The sequence below is a fragment of the Podarcis bocagei genome (assembly GCF_964188305.1).
Source record: "Podarcis bocagei genome assembly, chromosome: 2".
Lineage (NCBI taxonomy): Eukaryota > Metazoa > Chordata > Lepidosauria > Squamata > Lacertidae > Podarcis > Podarcis bocagei.
The window spans coordinates 84,271,128-84,290,564 of NC_138126.1; the positions used below are offsets into that span (position 1 = coordinate 84,271,128).

The window sequence follows — 19,437 nt, forward strand, 5'->3', positions numbered from 1 at the left end:
ATGAGTTCGGTGTTTATGGGCTATTGAGTCTGTCCAGTTGATATGCAGGTGTGTGTAGTTCTTTAGCCAAAGGGCTCTAAAACATTTGCTGTTTTGAACACAACAGCTGATTTGTAAACTGCAGTACATCTGGCCAGCATTCATCTCATTCAAATACTAAATCACTTGATAGAGCATGCTAATATAGTACATTTAATATAGCCAGCCATCTCAAGTTCTGTTAAGATAAAAATATTTTAAAATTTATGTTAAAATAAAAATTCTACTAAGATAAAAATATTTTAAAAGTTTATCATTAAGTTCTGTGCTGTTCTGTGCTAGACTGAGATGCATGTTTCTTAGTGAAAATACAACATTCCTCTGCACCTTAAAGGGTTTAGAGTTTGGCCCAATGAATATGTTTGAAAAGTGCATGGCTACTACAACTTAAACAAAGAGATTGTGTGGTTCCCATTCAGTAGGGAAAATGTGTAAAGAATCTTCAGCCAATTACACTATTGTAACAGAAATACCCTTTCTGGGAAGGAATATGCAGCCATAGTAATTGATCCTTATTGTGGCTTATGTAGTCAGCAGCTTCCTGAAAGCTCCCACTCTAAAGCCTTGTACACACAACTCATTTTTGCCACTATAATTTATGTTATAAATTTCCATAACAAAAAAAACTACCTGCATCTTTCAAAAATGTCAGACCCCACCAACATGGTGATTGGTAGCCCTCTTCAATAAAATATAGGACTGCATGATCCAGCTGCTATAACTTTGTAGAACATATACCGTAATCACATCCAGGAATGGGGGAGAAAATATTTCTTCCTTAATTTGAGTTGTTAATACAGTGGTACCTCGGGTTACAGGCACTTCAGGTTACATACGCTTCAGGTTACAGACTCCGCTTACCCAGAAATAGTACCTCAGGTTAAGAACTTTACTTCAGGATGCGAACAGAAATCGCATGGCAGCGGTGCAGTGGCAGCAGGAGGCCCCATTAGCTAAAGTGGTACCTCAGGTTAAGAACAGTTTCAGGTTAAGAATGGACCTCCAGAATGAATTAAGTTCTTAACCTGAGGTACTACTGTATCGCATATGTACAGGCCTCCAATCTCTTAATTCAGGCATGGGCAAACTTGGCCGTCCAGCTGTTTTGGGTCTACAACTTCCATCATCCCTAGCTAACAGGACCAGTGGTCAGGGATGATGAGAATTGTAGTCCCAAAACATCTGGAGGACCAAGTTTGGCCATGCCTGTCTTAATTCCTAACCTCTGCTCTAATCATGTTTCCAACCTCTCTGACTACACATTCAGATTTGATTAATCTTTATGTTTTCTCTGGCAGTTATTTTTCCGTAGCTTATGCTTGCATATGAAATGAAATGTGTCCCTGAGTCTTTTCAGTTCACCAGAAGAACTAGTTTAAGACTAATCCCTGAAGTCTTAGTGTGGCACACAGAAGGAAATGAGTGTTTTGTGTTTAATGCAGTGTAGTCCTCTTGCTTGAGATGCCAGTCAGAACAGACATAATTTTCGCAGTAGCTCTCCCAGCTACATCATTTATTTATTTGATTATTGACACAGACATCATGAAGGAGCTAGACACATTTAAGTGGCAAAGAAATTCCACAGGCATGGGGCCACAACTGAAAAGGTCCTTTCCCAAAGCCTTGTGCTGTGTATTTCAGGCTGTATTGGGACCACCAGGAAAGCCTCATCTGTACATCTCATGGCATGGGCAGGTATATATGGGAGCAGGACTTTTAGCACCAAGCCAACCAGATTAACTTTTAAAATGGGGATTACCGGTAAATGCATTCAATCCACTGCACCATTACCCCCATGGCCACTACATTTTGCATCAATTGCCATTTTCAAAAGCACATTACAATACTACATCTGGAACAAAAAATTGTCTAGATTAATGGCTATCTTTAAGGAATAATTTATACTATACTTAGGTCCTACTATCCGCATGCTTGCTATCCAAAAATTCACTTATCCTCACATTAACAATTATGCCCAAACCTTGCTATATGCTCTGCAGATACACTTATCCAAAAAAATGGCTTTCTTACTTCCTTGCTTTGCTGGCCGTCAGCAACCATTTCTGGGCAGAAACAATAGAAGGAGGGGGGAACTAGACTGAATGAATCAGAGAGTAGGAGTGTTGAGACAAATCAGTTTTTTATTTTGTCTTTATTTTGCTAATTGGCTGCAGCCATTGAAAAAGCAGGGAGAGAGATTCAAAAAATCCTAGATTAGAAATATATCCATAGGAAATAATGGTAACCATGGACTCATTATGTGAACAGTTTCCATGGAACATACTGTATTCAGAAAGCAGGACCTGCTTGTATTATATTTAAACTGCTTAGTGCTTATTTACAGTGGTACCTCGGGTTACAAACTTCATTCATTCAGGAGGTCCGTTCTTAACCCGAAACTGTTCTTAACCTGAGGCACACTTTAGCTAATGGGGCCTCCCGCTGCTGCTGCTGGCACGCGATTTCCGTTCTCATCCTGGGGCAAAGTTCTCAACCCGAGTTACTACTTCTGGGTTAGCGGAGTTTGTAACCCGAAGTGTTTGTAACCCGATGCATTTGTAACCCGAGGTACCAGTGTATTTATTTAGCAGTTAATCAGTCTGGATTAAATAAATAAATAGGCACTCATTACATATGCCAATAAATAATACTTCTAGTTTCAAAAGTTCTCTCTTCCTTTTCTGTCTTTTTTAAAACAAAGATACGGTTCCTGAGTTTATAACTATAGCTTGAATGTTGTATGTTAGTGATGGAAATGCATATTGTTTGAACAGTGTTGTGTTATTGCCAGTCCTTATTAGTAGTATACTGTTTATTGTAAACATCACCTGTTCTAGTCAGAATGTGGCATACAGAAATAGACAATAAAAGAAGCTAGTATAGGCTTCTCATTTTTCTTTTCAAATGAAAGAATGAATCTGTGCTCCCAAACTGAGACCTTGTGTGCCAAGTTGCAGCCTAGAGCACATTTTTATGGCTGAGTTATAAAGCCCTGAAAAATGGGGTTTTGTAATGGAAACGGGAGACATGATGAATGGATCACTTTATTTAATTAGAGTTCTTTTATCCTACTCCCCCCATCCCCTTTCTTGGCTACAAAAGATGCTGTGCCAGCTCTTCCTGTCTTCCCTTATCTGCCTCATGTGATCCTGAGTATCACCAAAGGGTCAGAAAGAGGACGTTTTTTATTGGTACTAATGAGGTAAAAGACAGGCAAAGAAAATATTTCATACTGATTTAGTGTGCTTTAAGTGGAATTGATTCAAGCAGTTTGTTTTCAGTCATCCCTTCTAAAGATATATCCCTGTCCCTTCCAGCTATTATGACCTATGAGTGGTGAGTGTGGGATGAGAAGTGTCAGGAGCTGTTCTGCACAATCAGTTCAAATTGCTTTTGTGGTTCTTTTATTATTTTGGGGGGCATATGGTCTGCAAGTATCCAAGTTTTGTGTTGTCATGCTGTATAGTTGTGTACTACTTTGTCCTTATACTTTAAAAAGAAAAGTTGCTCCTTTGGCTCAGGAGAGACCACTTGCCCCTTTTTTGTTGTTCATGAATATGAAATAAGCAGATACTTTTGACTCAGCAATGTTGACTTCTACAAAATTGCCTGCCTCTGCTTTTTATTCTTTGTTTGTTCCTTTATCCAGCTACATATTTTATTTAGGGTTTTCCCACCTCAGGCTTTTTGCATAGGAAGCACACAGACCCCAGTGTACACAACACATACTGTAGCTTTCAAGATCAGGGATTACTAAATTTGGCCTCAGATCTTGCTGAATTAAAGCTCCCATCGTTACCGGCCATAGACCATTCTGGCTGGGAGTGATGGGAGGAACATTTGAAAGGCCATATGTTACCCTCTCCTGTCCTAGAATATACTCAAGTGATGGGCTGCATTTTTTTAATGCTTCCGCATCATAAGAAGGGGTAGTTCTCACACATTTGAGGGCAAAGGAGGGCAACTTACCGGTACTTGTTACTTTTCTACATATTGCGTGAGGGAGGGTTTCTGTGAATCTACCCTCTTAATTGCATTTTTAATTTTTTTTAAAAAAATTAAAAATTAAATTGTGGTATGTATAATTACAAACAAATTTCATGCTTCTTATAGTGAAACTGTGGTATGTGGATATTTTTATATATAAAAAAGTGAACTGCTTAAAATGTTCCAGAAATCACATCTTCAGAACATTGCTAAGTCTTTTTTTGTTGTGTTGCCTGTTGCTGGTGAGCTGCTATAGACTTGAGTTAGAAAATAAATAAAACATAATTCAGTATTATTCCTGTTCTCAGTTATTACACAAACATGCATTCACAGTCACATGTAAAAAGATGTAATTAATGGTGGCTACTAATCATACAATTTTTATTGTTTTTTAAAGTATTTTTACCTCACTTTTAACTCACTTTTCAGCCTAAATAGGCTCCCCGACCAAGCAGATTACTAAAACAGCTCTCTCTAGTATTGTTACACACCACCACAATCTCTGAGCTGTGCAACATTCCAGGGGTACCAGGCACACTCACCAGAGTCTGTGTTTTCTTTTGTACAATAAGGGACAGCAGAGACTTTGGTTTATGATTTATGGTTTATTTACACATATATACAAGCTGAGCCTAGATAGAGTGCAGAGCATTACATTCCAAAGGGGTCCTGTTTCTTCCATTGCTGCAGCCTCCGATTCAAAGAGAGCCCAAACACTGACTCTCTCTGCAGCATAAAACAGCCTGCCTCCTGCTCTTCCCTCTTACAATTCAGCTTGCAAAACAGACACCTTTTTCCCTGTTCACTTACCTCATCACCCACTGCAATTCTGCCCCTCCCTCCTGAATCTCTGGCCTTTTATATCTGCTTTACCCATTTCTGTCCGGTCCAGAGAGTCTCTGTTATTGGCTTTCCGACATATGGCCAGCAAATAATTTTGAAGCCTGGCTTATAGCCAGGTTTTCAAATGTGGTTATTAGGAACCTTCAGTGCTGGATATTGCTGGATTCTGTCAATAGTTGATATTGGGGACCTTTCATGGGTGCCAACCCTCTTCGTTCAATACTGATGACCTTTAGTGGTCAACACGTGCAAAACTAGTTTGTGCTGTTTATGCTACCAACTTATTTCAGTCTGAAATATAAATTAGTCTTCCTGTCTTGTTTACTCTTCTATTAAAAGTTGTTCCTGCCCTATTGGATTTGAGGGTGAAAAATGTGAAAGTAATCCAGATGACTGTGAAGATAATGATTGTGAGAACAACTCAACTTGTATGGATGGAGTAAACAATTATGCCTGCCTCTGCCTCCCTAATTATACAGGTAAGCAAATATATAAGGTATTTGCCCAAGGATCTAAGAATACAAGCCACCAAATCATAACTGCTTATATTCACTGTGCAGTGGTAAGAAAATATCTACACTCTTATAAACCATGAAAATGTGAACTGGTCTTGCTACTCTCTGAGCATCAGACACTTAGTGAAAGGCTCCTTGTAAGCTGGAGTGTATTACATATCATGGGATTTAATAAGTATCAGGTTTGAGCGGCTTGGTAAGTAAATCTAAAATTTCCCAAACTCTTAAAATGTTGTATGGGGCCCTTTTGGGATGCTTTTGTAAATGGTTGGCTGGGAAAAAAACCTTACACTTGAACGAAAACTAAGTGCGGCTTTTAACCATCTTTCTGCCAGAAGCTTGCTGGAGCTCCAAGAGGAGAAGTTAGTAACTGATGCTTTGAGTCAGTAGTTCTTTTTGTGTTATATCTAATTTTTATCCATTTATTTTTACTTTATAGTTTTGCTTTCTATATATAAAGGATAAAAATTGACACAAACAAAACAGCATCTTTCCTCTCAACTTGAAATAAGCAAAACGGTGTTTTCAAGCATTTGATGTGGGATGGGGATACTGCATCCCAACAGACCCACTGGAAATAATTTTGAACAGGAGCTTAGGATGGGATTTCAGCGTTGATAGTGGCTTTCATTGAGTTACTTCTGTCTCTGCTCAGAATAGCTCAAATCTAAAGCTCTTGGCACAAAAAGTCAGTCTGCGGGGAAGATTTTCAGTCATCTTCCACTTAAGTCTATAACAAAGCTCACTGGGGTTTGTTTACCTGCTTGCATGTTTGTCTTCATTATTTCAAGTGTGCTGCTCAGAAATGAATGGATATTTAGGTTCAGAGATTATTGCTTTGTATTTCAAGAAAATCTATTTTGATCATACTAGGGAAACAGAATTTTATTACTGCCTTGTGACTTGTGTGCAGCTTAGAGCTATTTCCTGTACTGACTCTCAAAAGAGTTTTGAATTCATTTGTATATTCTTTGTATAGTTGTATATTTGATTTTTTTTCCAAAAGAGAGTGATTGTAAAAGTGTCTTGGAATTTAGATGAAACACACAAAAGGTTGGATAATTTAGCTTGGAAAAGAGAAGTATCAGAGAAAGTAAGGTATAATTCAGTGAAATGTGAAACCTACATTGTCTAAAAGCAGTATGTAGGTTAATTTTGCACATAATCTAGGAAGACTTCCCCCCTTTACAGCTGAGCATGATTCCACAGCTGAATAAAAATAGGGTCAAATACTGTTTCAACCTTATTTAAAAATATTACAGCTGAACAATTTTACCACCAGTAATATCTGAAGTGGTACCAATTCAGTTCTCGGGGAATTATGTCATCCTTACAAGGAACAAGCATGGCTGGTTTCTCATGCCTAAAAGTTAAGAATGGTCTGGCAGTTTGTAGGTTTCTTCTGGAGTATATTGCCATTTGATAGACAGATGCTAAAATTACTGCAAAATTCCACTGGAAGAATCTCTTTTTGGCTTAAACATGGTCAAGATTTTATCCCTAGTGACTAAATATGAAACCAAGAAAAATGCCTTTGACATAAAAAACCTCTTCTGTTACTTAATCTTTTAGTCTGTGTTGAGTTCTTGTTTTGTTACTTTTTGTGACCTTGTTTGATTATGGAAATACCTTGGAAAGATTATGTGCCTAGAAGTGGCACACACTTTACTTTGCAGTGTAACCTCCACATGCAGCTGCTGGGTGACCTTGGGCTAGTCACACTTCTCTGAAGTCTCTCAGCCTCACTCACCTCACAGAGTGTTTGTTGTGGGGGAGGAAGGGAAAGGAGATTGTTAGCCGCTTTGAGACTCCGTAGGGTAGTGATAAAGCGGGATATCAAATCCAAACTCTTCTTCTATATCAAATCCAAATCATAATATAGTAGTAATGAACCCTAAATAATGATTTTTGGCTTCATAACCCAGTAGTGGGTTTCCCTGAAGCATTTTGCTTGCTTTGGGCTGCAGGACTACATGAACTCTGGGTCTGATGTAGCAGAGCTGCTTTAATGCTTTTATGTGGCAACATTGCCCACTGCATATACATTGCTAAAGGAAAAAAACCTTGCCAAAGATTGTTTCCAGAAGTCCTAGTAAATATATGAACATGGTGCCTACTATTTTGCAACTTTATGCTATTTTTTTCTTTAGGTGGTGGCAAATGTTAGCCAATTGTATAATGCTCATTTTATTCCTGCCTTTTTGGGGAGGGGAGTTGCCTTTCAATATTTCCCCCCCCCCTAGCTTTGGGCTCTGCACAAGATGTTTCTGAATAAATGTCCCATTTCTTATTATAATTAATATTAAAAACAAATGTAAGGAGTGTCCTATATTCAGGCAATGGAAATACAGAACACATGGTATTTGGCTTTACCTTAACCAATCAGCTATTAAAATGGAAGAAAATTTGGTTTTTTAAAAAAGTTGTTGGTACACCCAGTAGTTTCCCCTTCCACTGAACAAGTTAACAATATGATTCAGATTATGGGTTTAAAACATTGAATGTGGCATGAAACAAATGGCATGTATTCTGATGTGGTAATTCCATTGTGGTAAATTGGCAAAATAATTAAATGAAACCAGCTCCATGGAGATTGTTTCTATGTTAGCTTGTTGTTTAGCTGCCTTAGTTCTGGAGTCATAGGAGGTCAGGATGAGTCAGTACAGTGGTACCTTGGGTTACATACGCTTCAGGTTACATACGCTTCAGGTTACATACGCTTCAGGTTACATACTCCGCTAACCCAGAAATAGTACCTTGGGTTAAGAACTTTGCTTCAGGATGAGAACAGAAATCGTGCTCCGGCGGCGCGGCAGCAGCAGGAGGTACCATTAGCTAAAGTGGTGCTTCAGGTTAAGAACAGTTTCAGGTTAAGAACGGACCTCCGGAACGAATTACCGTATTTTTCGCACCATAGGACGCACCGGACAATAGGACGCACTTTGTTTTAGAGGGGGGAGAACAAGAAAAAAAAAATTCTCCCCCTCTCTGCCCAGCGCCCCTTCAGTGAAGCGGCAGGAGGCGCTGCACAGAGAGGGGGAGAACTTTTCCCCTCTTGTTTTCCCGCTCTAAAACAAGGTGCCGTTTAAGGTGTGTTCAGGCGGCTACCTTGGAAGCCTGGAGAGCGAGAGGGGTCGGTGTGCACTGACCCCTCTCGCTCTCCAGGCTTCAGGTTCCTTTCGACCTGTTCTTTGGGGCTGGCGGGGGGGGAAGCCCACCACCAGCCCCAAAGAGCAGGTCAGGGAGCAGCGGAAAGGCGCAGCGAAGAGGCTCCTGCCATAGCCGCGCGTCACCTCTCCAGCCGGGAGAGAGTCGCGGGGGGCTGCTTTAGCCCCGCGCGCGCTCTCCCGGCTGGGGAGGTGACGCGCTGCTATAGAGGCTCCTGCCATAGCTGCGTGTCACCTCTCCAGCTGGGAGAGCGCGCGCGGGGCTAAAGCGACAATAGTGTAGGGAATAATGTAGGGAAAATGTGCTTCTTTAGCCCCGCGTGCGCTCTCCCGGCTGGAGAGGTGACACGGGGCTGTAGAGGTTCCTGCCATAGCCGCGCATCACCTCTCCAGCTGGGAGAGGGTCGCGGGGCTATGGTGTCTTCGCTCCATAGGACGCACACACATTTCCCCTTCATTTTTGAAGGGGAAAAAGTGCGTCCTATAGAGCGAAAAATACGGTAAGTACTTAACCCGAGGTACCACTGTATTAACATATTGTTACATGTCACCCCAATCTCTGAACAGCACGAGATTCCAGGGGTTGCAGGCTCGCTTTAACCCAGAGTCTATGTTTCTGAACAATGAGGCACAACAGAGCTTCTGGTGTCTTCATGATATATGGCTTATTTACACATATATGCAACTGGAGTCTACTGGGAAAGGTTCTCCAGCTTTACATTCCAAGAGTTTCTGACTTCTCCCATAGTCATAGCACTGGATTCAAAGCAGACCTCAGCATCCTGCTTTTTTGACCTTTGTGCTTTCAGTTCCAACATCCTCCTTGTACCACCATCCCAGCTTACAGGGATTAGGTGGCAACCAGATTCTGACATACGGGTGGAGAGTCTCCCATAAAAAAAAAAAGACAAGGAAAAGTTCCACATGAACTTAGAACATTTCATCTGCTATACCGAACAACGAAAATCCTGCTAGTATGTAGCTGTTCGACAGTGGAATTTGCTGCCAAGGAGTGTGGTGGAGTCTCCTACTTTGGAGGTCTTAAGCAGAGGCTTGACAACCATATGTCAGGAGTGCTCTGATGGTGTTTCCTGCTTGGCAGGGGGTTGGACTCGATGGCCCTTGTGGTCTCTTCCAACTCTATGATTCTATGATTCTATGATTCTATGCTCTGTTTCAGCCTACATATCTCTTATTTACGTTATCAGTGCATTGTTTTGAAGAAATTTGCAGAATTTACAACATGGGTTGCTTCCAGCACATTAGCCATTTCATTTAGAATCATCATAATTTGGTCTGTTTTTACTGGAAATGTAACTGACATCACCAGTCCATTGTATTCTACTATTTTTGTGTGTGTGTTGTTCTCATCAGAACAACACAGACCTGATTTGTTGTAGTGTTTTGTCTTGCAAATGTAATTTCAGGATGAGCCAATCCAGTATATTTAATAGTGCCAGAACCAGGCAGTAGCACAGAGTTGAGAACTAGGCTTCTACTGGTGTCTGCCTGAGCCTAACTACCAATTACTGAGCAAATAACAGAAATGAAACTGAAACTAAAGTGCTTTGCCCTTAAGGAACACTGTCAAAATTACTAAACTGTGTAGCTATGGAACAACCCCAAATTCTCGAATGCCAGCCAGAAACATATATAACAGTATAACAGTATGGATTTACAAATTGCTGTTGAGGCTTTTCAGGGATGCTGTTTCTTTCATTAGAAACTTCCTCCTTGCTGCTTTTTAAATTTAAGTAGATAAGTAGTTTCTTCCTGTTCATTCCTTATGAATTTGGCAGTCCTGAGTTGTCTCTCGATTAGGCAGTTCCTGTTCTTGTTGCTTTGATTTCCCCTTAGTAACCAATTGCTCATTTATTATATTTTATGAGTTAAATTGCACAAATAAAAAAAAAGACAAAGCAGCGCTAAAGGATCCTAGTGTGCAACTAGGAATGTCATTCACACATTAATTCAGTGCATGATAACGTTTGTTACATATATTATTTTAAATTTAAGCTACTTTAAACTGTTTTAATGTTGTAACCTGCTCTGGAACATTAGGGTGAAGAGTGGTTGTTGTTGCATTAAAAAATGCAAAATATGAAAATATTAGTTCATTAGGGGATGCTAGCACATGCCAAAATATAATTTTGTATGTCAAGTAAATTACATTTTAGGTTTCTTGTTCAGTTTGGTATGGTACTGAAAAAGATACTTTTTATTTCAAGCAATGCAATTAAAAAAACTTTTATGACACATGAGGCAAAGAATGAGCCCAGAGGCAGAGAATTCTGTTTTTAAAAATGTATTACACAGTATTTTGTAATTTTCAAAGCTTTACAAATAAAATATAATGATGAAAAAATAGAGGTGATAATAATAAATTAAAAAATCCTAGCTTATATGTTTTAGTTTACATGCAAAAGTTGAGATGAGGAAATGTGATGTCATTGAGAAGTGATTCAGGAACAAGAATTAAGCTTCATGCTGTGAATCTGTAGGTTTAATATTCATGTGCCAAAATTACCCCACAGTTCCATGTGGATAAGCACATTGGAGACGATGTGGTAAGCAGCTCAGTTACTGTGGAAATGATAGAAGTAAGGTTAGATTTCTTGCTTATTGCATAATTAAAATGGCAGATTTAGGTCTTGTAGTTCGGCAGAGCAAGGAACTAGATGGTAGCTCATATTTTTTATATCTCAGGAAGAAGCTTTCTTGTAGAGGCATAGGGATGACATATGGTCTGGGAAAATACAAAATTCTTAAGATTTTCTTTCAGAAATTACTTTTGGGCTTGACAAATTTGAGGAGTATGTAGCACTGCTTCAATTTGCTAAAAGTCATTTTTCTAAAAGTGTATTAGTTGGCTACTAAATATGACATTGAGACTACAATCTTCTACCTACTTGGAAGGAAGCTTCATTGAATCAATGGGTATAGAATTGTGTTCTTAATTACACTTGAATTTATTATAGTGATTTCCAGCCTGGGCTCAGGGAATAAATGATATCAGTGGATAAAAATGATGGCATATAATTTAATTATTTATTTGAACCTGCCTCTTTATTCTTTAAATGAAAATTTCAAATGTAGGAGAGATTGGTCATGGCCCAGTAGTTCAGGCAGTAGTTCTGTCTGTTAGTGAAGGATGACTTGTTGAATAAAATTAAGCTTCATATGTTTGGCCAACAGACAAAATATAAGATATTTACTACAACTCATTGATACTAGAAAAATTCAATTTCAGCTTTAGCAAAGTTCTCAGTTCCATAATCAGTTGTGAGATCCTTAAAACTATTAAAAGGCCTGGGCCATTATTGACAGGTGCCAATTCTTGGTAAAATGGTTCTACCACTTTGTAGCTGTGATGCTCTGAAAATTGCCTGGATTCCCCAGTCTCCAAACATTTGTTTTAGTATTTGAATGCAGTTCCATTATAACAAATCTGCAATGCCAGCATAAATTCATGCTTTGTGGTCCCCCCCCCATGTGCTCAGACAATATAAATAATTATTATTACCGAAGCATCCAACATAACTAGGTGCTATACACAAGATAATATGCACTATCCTGATTTAGAAAAGAAAACTCTCTGGTTTGGCATTCTCTGCAGAACTGAACAGGTGTCAGCTGGATTTATAACTGTTCCAGTATACCCCAAACTGATTTCCCCTCTTTTGTAAGAAAATCCCAGGTTGATACGCAATAGGCCTAGCACTTTGGAGTGTCTGCTGGGAACAGCAGCAAGTTATGAAAGTGGTTGAGTTGTGCTGTAACTATACGCAACCATATACTTTTTGAATACTCATTTGGTCATTCCCCTGAATCTGACTTGAGTTAACACTGCTCCCCTCCCTTCAAGCAAGGTGAGTGCCATAAATTATTTATAGTTAGGGGAACCCCATGTGGTTCTGACTTTGTTCAATTCCTTTTGGCATCATTTACAGCAGACATTTAGCACAGGTTTGTGAGTGTACAGTGCTTTAGCCATAAGTACTAGTAATATTGTAGGATGTTATTGTTTGGTTTTTCCCTCCGGTAATGAGTTTTGTCATTAAGCTGAATATATAGCAAAATATGGAATTGACTCTGATCTGTTTGCATATTTACAGCTTCATTTTTGCCAGTGGAAGCTTTTGTTGTGGCGATTTAGAGACAGTTATGTGTTTGAAATGCATGTTGGGCTATCTACATATATAGGACTTATCTGTGTAATTTTACATTGTGGCTCAAACTGCTCAGTAGACTTCTGGAACAAATATGTTATAAGGGTTTAATAAACCAGATATTACATATACAAAAAGGGTTTTGCGTCCTCCATGGGCAATATCTCAAGTCTAAGTTACAGAAGTGCAACCAAATAGGGCTGGATATGAACATTGTGGATCTGTTCATTATTAGAAGTTAAAAATACAAAACTAGACCTTAGACTGAACAGGTAATAACGAAAACCAGCTGAACTATTACTTGCCCTTGAGGCCATATTACCTAGAAGACAGCATATTCTTTGGGTTCAAGAGGTTCTGTGCTCTTTTAGTAGATGTTTATTAATCATACGGAGTCTTCAATCTGTTTAGCATTACAAAATAGACTATTTATACCATTTTAAATAAACTTACAATATTCTTGCAGGAAAAATAAAACATTGGCTCTAAATGAAAGTTAGTGCTTTGTTCAAAACATTTTTGCAGCAATAATGTTACTCCACATGTTAATAAATGAGTCACTAGTTCTCTTTGCTGCTGGATCCAGGGACCTTGTCATGTGGTCAAGTACCAGTTAAAGCTTAATGTTGTGCCAAAGCAAGGAACAGTGTATGTGATATTACTCTCTATCCTGTTGTAAAACCTGTTCACTGAAATGGATATAATTATTGGTGTAAGGTAGTGGTGTAAGCTCCAAATCCCGAGGGCAGCTGTGGCAGTGTGTTGCAACAAAAACAACTTACTTTTGTGGCACCTTGGGCAAACAGGTTTATTGTAGCCTGATAACACTTCATCAGATGCCTCTTCATCTTGTCCAGAAAGGCTTGGGCCACAATAAAGGCTCATCCATGCTTACCGTTGCTCTGACTTCCATGCATGTCTGGACTTTCCAGGTTCATGTTTGACAGCTTATTGTTTTGCCCCAGCTTCCCCCCCCCCCCACAAAAACCCACTCTTTACTGCTGCATTGGAGCAAACCCAATCCACCGAAACCCCAAATTGCTGTTTGCTCCAATTCAGCGATAAAGATTGGGTTTTCACAAGGAAAGCATTGAAGAAGAAGAAAAGATCACTCTGACATAGAGCTTTAGAGAGCGAACTGCGCCTTGAAAGCACAGAGGAACAGTAAGTGTGGATAAGCCCTTGATCAGTGCCTCAAGATTCAGCTTGTTCAACAGTTTGTGGGTTCACTTTTCTTTAGTCCGCACACCATCAGACATTTGCATTAATCTGTTATTCTTCAATGGCCATTTGTCCCTAAACCTTTTTTCCATGATAGTTCAAGAAAATCAACCAATGTCTCACATCAGAGTTGTTTTTAAAGCCCTCTTAATTTGTTTCCACCCCAGGGGAGCTATGTGATGAGGTGATCAACCACTGTGTCCCAGAGCTAAATCCTTGCAAACATGACTCCAAATGTATCTCTTTTGACAAAGAATACAGGTAAGCAAACACATATTGATAGTTTCAGAATGGGCCATTGTAAACTACATGGGGGAGCATGTATCCTAATTAACAAAATTCCCTTGAGTGTTGTTTTCGAGAAATGCCTATGGAATTCCACATTTGAGGATGAAGTGAAAAGAGGAGTCTGCTCTTTGATCCTGCTTTTTCCAATCTGACACTTTAATTTGACACGGAATCCCCTTTACAGTCATTTTCATCTCACCACTCTTGGTGCTGCCAATGTTGCCTTTTATATCATTGTAGCCACCGAATCTCTCAGTCTCTGGACTTATTCACACTTAACTTTTGTCCACATTTTCCACGCCCAGTCAGCACTTTCAAGCTCTGTGTCAGAGCACTCTTGTTTGTTTTCTCCGGACAGAATGCATCTGAAGAACAGCATCAGGAAATGGAACTGTTCTCACCTGAAAGGTGTTTCTCAGAGGTGTTAAACACATGGTGTGGTGGGTAATGCCTCCCATCTTGTTTCAGAAGTCAGATAACACATATGTTTGTCCATTCCTTGTTTCCCTCCTCCTTTTGACCAGTCCATTTTATGACAAGCTATACAAACCTGAGGAGGAGTAGAAGAATTGGGAGTGCACACACATTCCTGCTCTGAGTCAAGACAAGAAATGGATCCAGAGGAGGAGGAGGAGGAGAGCAAGTAACAGACAAAGATCTGTGTTTCCTGTCTTTGAGCATTAGAGGGCAGCATGCATAACCTACCATGCCATGTACTCACTGCTGTTGGAGAACAATGGTGGCTGGGGAAATAGCAAATTCAGTATTCTTAGTTTTGGAACAAGATGCATTTGAGCATAGCAGGCATCGAATCAAAGGCAAACTGAAGGTAATCTAGATTGAAATATAGTTGGAGAGATGGAAATAAATTTCCAAAAATAAAGGCACAACTCTAAAGCGAGGTCCACAAAAACTAGCTTTGGAATTCCACAGTAGCACTTAACAGAGAATCTTGAACTATAATCCTCTTCAAAGCGAAGAAAGAATGGTAAGTTAAATATTACCGTTTCAATTATCCCTGCATAGCATGATGTCACCATTTATGGAGATAAAGGAAATCTGGTAATTTGTTTCTACTGTAATTAGTAGTTACTTGGGGGAGGGGAATACTTACTCAGCAGTAACAAAACAAATGCAGTAATACAAGGTGGGGGAAATCAGCACCTAGGAAAGTGAAAGCAATAATTTGAAGTATTTTGCTGCACTAACATATTTTGGATCACTTTTAGTATTTTGGCCTCCATGGCTGTGATTATTGAAAGGGGGCATTTAAATATATATAATTGCCCCCTCTACATAATTAATTGCAATTTGTTCATTTTTATTTTAAGAATTTCTGTGTCATTCTCCGCAAAAATGTCCAGAGCAGTATATACAGTTAACTAACTGAATTCATCTCTCACAGAAATAAACCTGTTGTTCCAATTGCCCAGAATGTACGTATTAGAGTATTGTTATAAATAATTTTTATTATTCTGGAGCTTGGAATTACTACCTGACAGAATAAAGCACTGATTTAATACAGCTCTTCCAATAAAAGTGGTGGTTCTATCATTACTGTGATAGCCAATACACATCATAAAAGTGATCCATAGCAGCTTTGAATAGGGACCTGCACATCGTTCATTATTACATCACTTTATACTAGGACAAGAGGGATCGATAAAGCAACAGGATTAAATGCTGCTATTTCCTCCCATAGCATCTTATGATGGATACCGTTTGCATGCCAGTGTGCCTGAAGCATTGCTGAGCTGTTTTGCTATATATTTGCTACATTTTTGAGAAAGAATAGTCCCAGATCTCCAACTTGCTTTTTTTCTGTTCCAGAGATGATTAATTACAGAATTGTTGTTCTGAACGGCAATAGAATTCTGAATTAGTGCCTTCAGACAATTGTTCCTGATTTCTAATGTTTTGTAGATGTTTATGTGATGTGAATGAGTGCAGGATCAGGTATATAGGCTGTGGATGGAGATTATAATGGAGAGCTGATGGTGTACAACTTGTCAAAAGAGCATGAAATCATTAGATTGTGAGGTAAGCCAAAAGAAAGAGAAAAGAGATACACTATTCATAGGAAAATGGTGAATAATGATAAGTGCTCTCAGACATGCTGAAAAGGCAGGTCCTTAGGGAGGATTTAGCAGAAGGTTTTAGTGTTCCACCAAATAGTTCCAGGTAGCACCTTCACAAAGGCTGCTGAGTTCAGAAAATGCAGAGGGAGAATTGCATGCTGTTGAAAACCTATAGGTTACCTGATTTTTTAACACATGTTCCCTAGGTATTCATTTCATTTTTATTTATTCTTTCATTATTTAAAATTATAAGCCACATTTCCAGTTTAAAAATTCCAAGGTGACTTGCAATAACATTAAAATTTAAAAAATTGAAATTACGGGAAATAAAACAGCAATAGAGGTGGTAGAAGATATGGTTTGGTTGACCTAAAATTCCTGTAATTTTCTCCTCTAGTCAGATACCTCAGAAGTGTAGGGAATAAGGAAGATGCCAGCTCTCAAGGTCCAGGATTTGAAAGCTAAAACATTTCATTTATCCTTCGGTTATATTAAAAGCCGTTCCCAGTTGCTGTTCTTCTGCAGCTACTTGGTTGTAAAATAGATCCAACTGTGCCAATTTAGAATTTTTGGAATTAAATCAGAGCTTTTGCGCCTGTTCTAATGTTACCTGGCTGCTGGCATTCTACCTAAGGGAGCGATTGATTTAGTCGTTGAGTGTCATGTTCCTTCTTCTCTTCCTCTATGCCTCTCCCCTGCCCCTCTCACCAGACGCGGTTTTAGGATAGTGCAAAGGTTTGGCCACACCCGACAGGGGGTACCACAACAATGCTGTAGAACAGAGTGTAAGAGGCAGGGGCACTGAATTTTGGCATCACACAGGGTGCCACCGAAATTTGAGTGCTCCAAGTCTGCCACTGGTCTCACTTTGGGTAAAGGGTATAGGGACCCCTGACCATTAGATCCAGTTGTGGCCGACTCTGGGGTTGCGGCACTCATCTCGCTTTACTGGCCAAGGGAGCTGGCGTACAGCTTCTGGGTCATGTGGCCAGCATGACTAAGCCGCTTCTGGCGAACCAGAGCAGTGCATGGAAACGCCGTTTACCTTCCTGCCAGAGCGGTACCTATTTATCTACTTGCACTTTGAAGTGCTTTTGAACTGCTAGGTTTGGAAGGAGCAGGGACTGAGCAACGGGAGCTCACCCTGTCACAGGGATTCAAACTGCCAACCTTCTGATCGGCAAGCCCTAGGCTCTGTGCCACAGTGCCACCCACGTCCCACAAATAAGCTGTGATTAACTAAATGAGAGATCTTCCAGTAACAACTTACCTGCAATGAGGGGAGTAGAAGAGCTAATATCTGAGCCAGCCTTATGCTTCCCTGTTGATCAAATCAAGCAAGTGCTCATGCTCTGTAATAATAGTTAATATTTTGTAATAGCAATTAATAACTTGTAACTGGAGTAGTGCGTTTCCTTGCACATTCAAAAAGGAGAAGACCAACTACTTTTGTTGCTGGTCACTTTAAAGACCATGTCTCTGGTTTAAGTGGTTACTTAAACATAGAAAAGGCATATTCAAAAAGAAGAACAGACTAGGCCATCAATCTGCATAAAATTAGCACATACTGATTTTTATTATTTGTATGTATAGATGCAAATTTAGAAATAATTATGATAATCAGAAATATATTACATCTCACCATAGTAGGGGAAACTGTGACCTGTGTTATCTCTCAGGCTGCTGCTGTCCAGGTTCTAACTGTTGAGAGGCAACTTCAAGCCCTTGCTCTTCCTTCAAGTGGTTCTTTATCTTTAAACCAGACTTTGACCCAATGGTCCTTCAAATGGCGAACAGGACCACCCTACCTTGATTACAACCTATCTTGTTAAAGTGAGCACAATTCATACAGCTTCAAATGCTTACGGTGTCTGCATATAAAACAAGTCTGATTCTGAAATATGTAGGGTCTTAACTTGCTTTGGGCTACAGGAATGGAAGTGTATAAAACTACCTTCGTGTATCATTATATAACATACAGATGCAAACTACAAATTTAGAAATTAGTAATCCAGATACACTGAAAGACTAGAAATCTGTTTCCCCTGGGTACTATTTAAACACCCATGAAACATAAGATGAATCAGTTTCCATATCTATAGATTGTCTAGTCTCTGTCCCTTTTATGCCCTTACTTCCTGTGGCCACTAAATACAACCACATAGTAAGGTGACATGAATTTATCCCACATATCTCCTCTTAATCTTAATACACCTTTCTTTCCAGCTTTCTGCACCAGTCTTTTTTGCAGTGCAGGAGGAAATCTAGAAGTAAAGAGGCTAGCATTAGAATTAAATAAGCTGTTGACATCCAGAGTTCAGAGGTATACGAAAGTACAATCTCCAAAATATGTAACATATGCTAAACTGGGGAAGTAATGGATGTTTCTCTTTTGTTCTGGTTTGAATGATATGCTTATTATTTTCCAGCTGTACAGCAACATCCAGCTGGGAGGTTTGAAATGTGGTTTATAGGCTGAAATACATTCAAGCCAGTCCAAAGCATAGTGTCTAAGATTTTGAGAGACTGCCTAGATTTCCAGAGAGATTTGCTCCCCCTGGCCTGAGACCTTGAATGCCAAGTTTCAGCCTAGAGCACATTTTTTATGGTTGAGTAATAAACCTCGGAAAATAGGGTATATAATGGAAATGCTGACACAACTTTAATACAAGCAACTTAACAACAGTAATAAATATATAATAGCTTATGTTTGTTGTTACTTTGGATCCTCCAATCTGCTTTCTAGAAATGAGTTGCCATCTGAAGGTGGTGGAATGGCATCAACTTGTTCTTTTATCTTCATATTAAGATCTGAGAAACAAATATTTATTGCTTCTTTTCATTATAATTACAGTTCAAATGCAGGCTTATTAAGTGATTGTCATTTCCATAAGATACAATGCTTCACTATACACTACCTTGAGGGAATTATGAAGTTTATCTAAATGTTTTCACGATTTGAGAGACCTGCTTTAAATGACCAAGAACTTGCTTTAAATGGTTATTAGTATAAACAGTGGTGTTAGTATGTATGGTTACTTATTAAAGAATACGGTTTAACTTCAGTTAGTTACAATGGCTTTAACAAAGAATGTTTACACTATTTTGTTACTGTCATGTTAAAATAGAA

General features: G+C 39.2%; 1 protein-coding gene and 1 long non-coding RNA gene across 3 annotated transcripts in view; one reads left to right on the plus strand and one right to left on the minus strand.

The window, feature by feature from the left end:
• SLIT3 (slit guidance ligand 3) overlaps positions 1-19,437 on the plus strand; it is a 422,071-nt gene that overhangs the window by 364,987 nt on the left and 37,647 nt on the right. For both annotated transcript variants that reach the window (XM_081184726.1, XM_081184725.1), the window contains exons 28-29: positions 5,209-5,348; positions 14,109-14,202. In XM_081184726.1, coding sequence (XP_081040852.1) covers positions 5,209-5,348; positions 14,109-14,202 — 234 coding nt within the window. The remainder of the gene's footprint in view (positions 1-5,208; positions 5,349-14,108; positions 14,203-19,437) is intronic.
• Positions 14,211-17,663, minus strand: LOC308581958. The gene is made up of 3 exons (XR_014005407.1): positions 17,578-17,663; positions 15,344-15,393; positions 14,211-15,063 (listed from the first exon to the last, which is right to left on the minus strand). It is a non-coding gene; the product is annotated as an uncharacterized lncRNA (long non-coding RNA).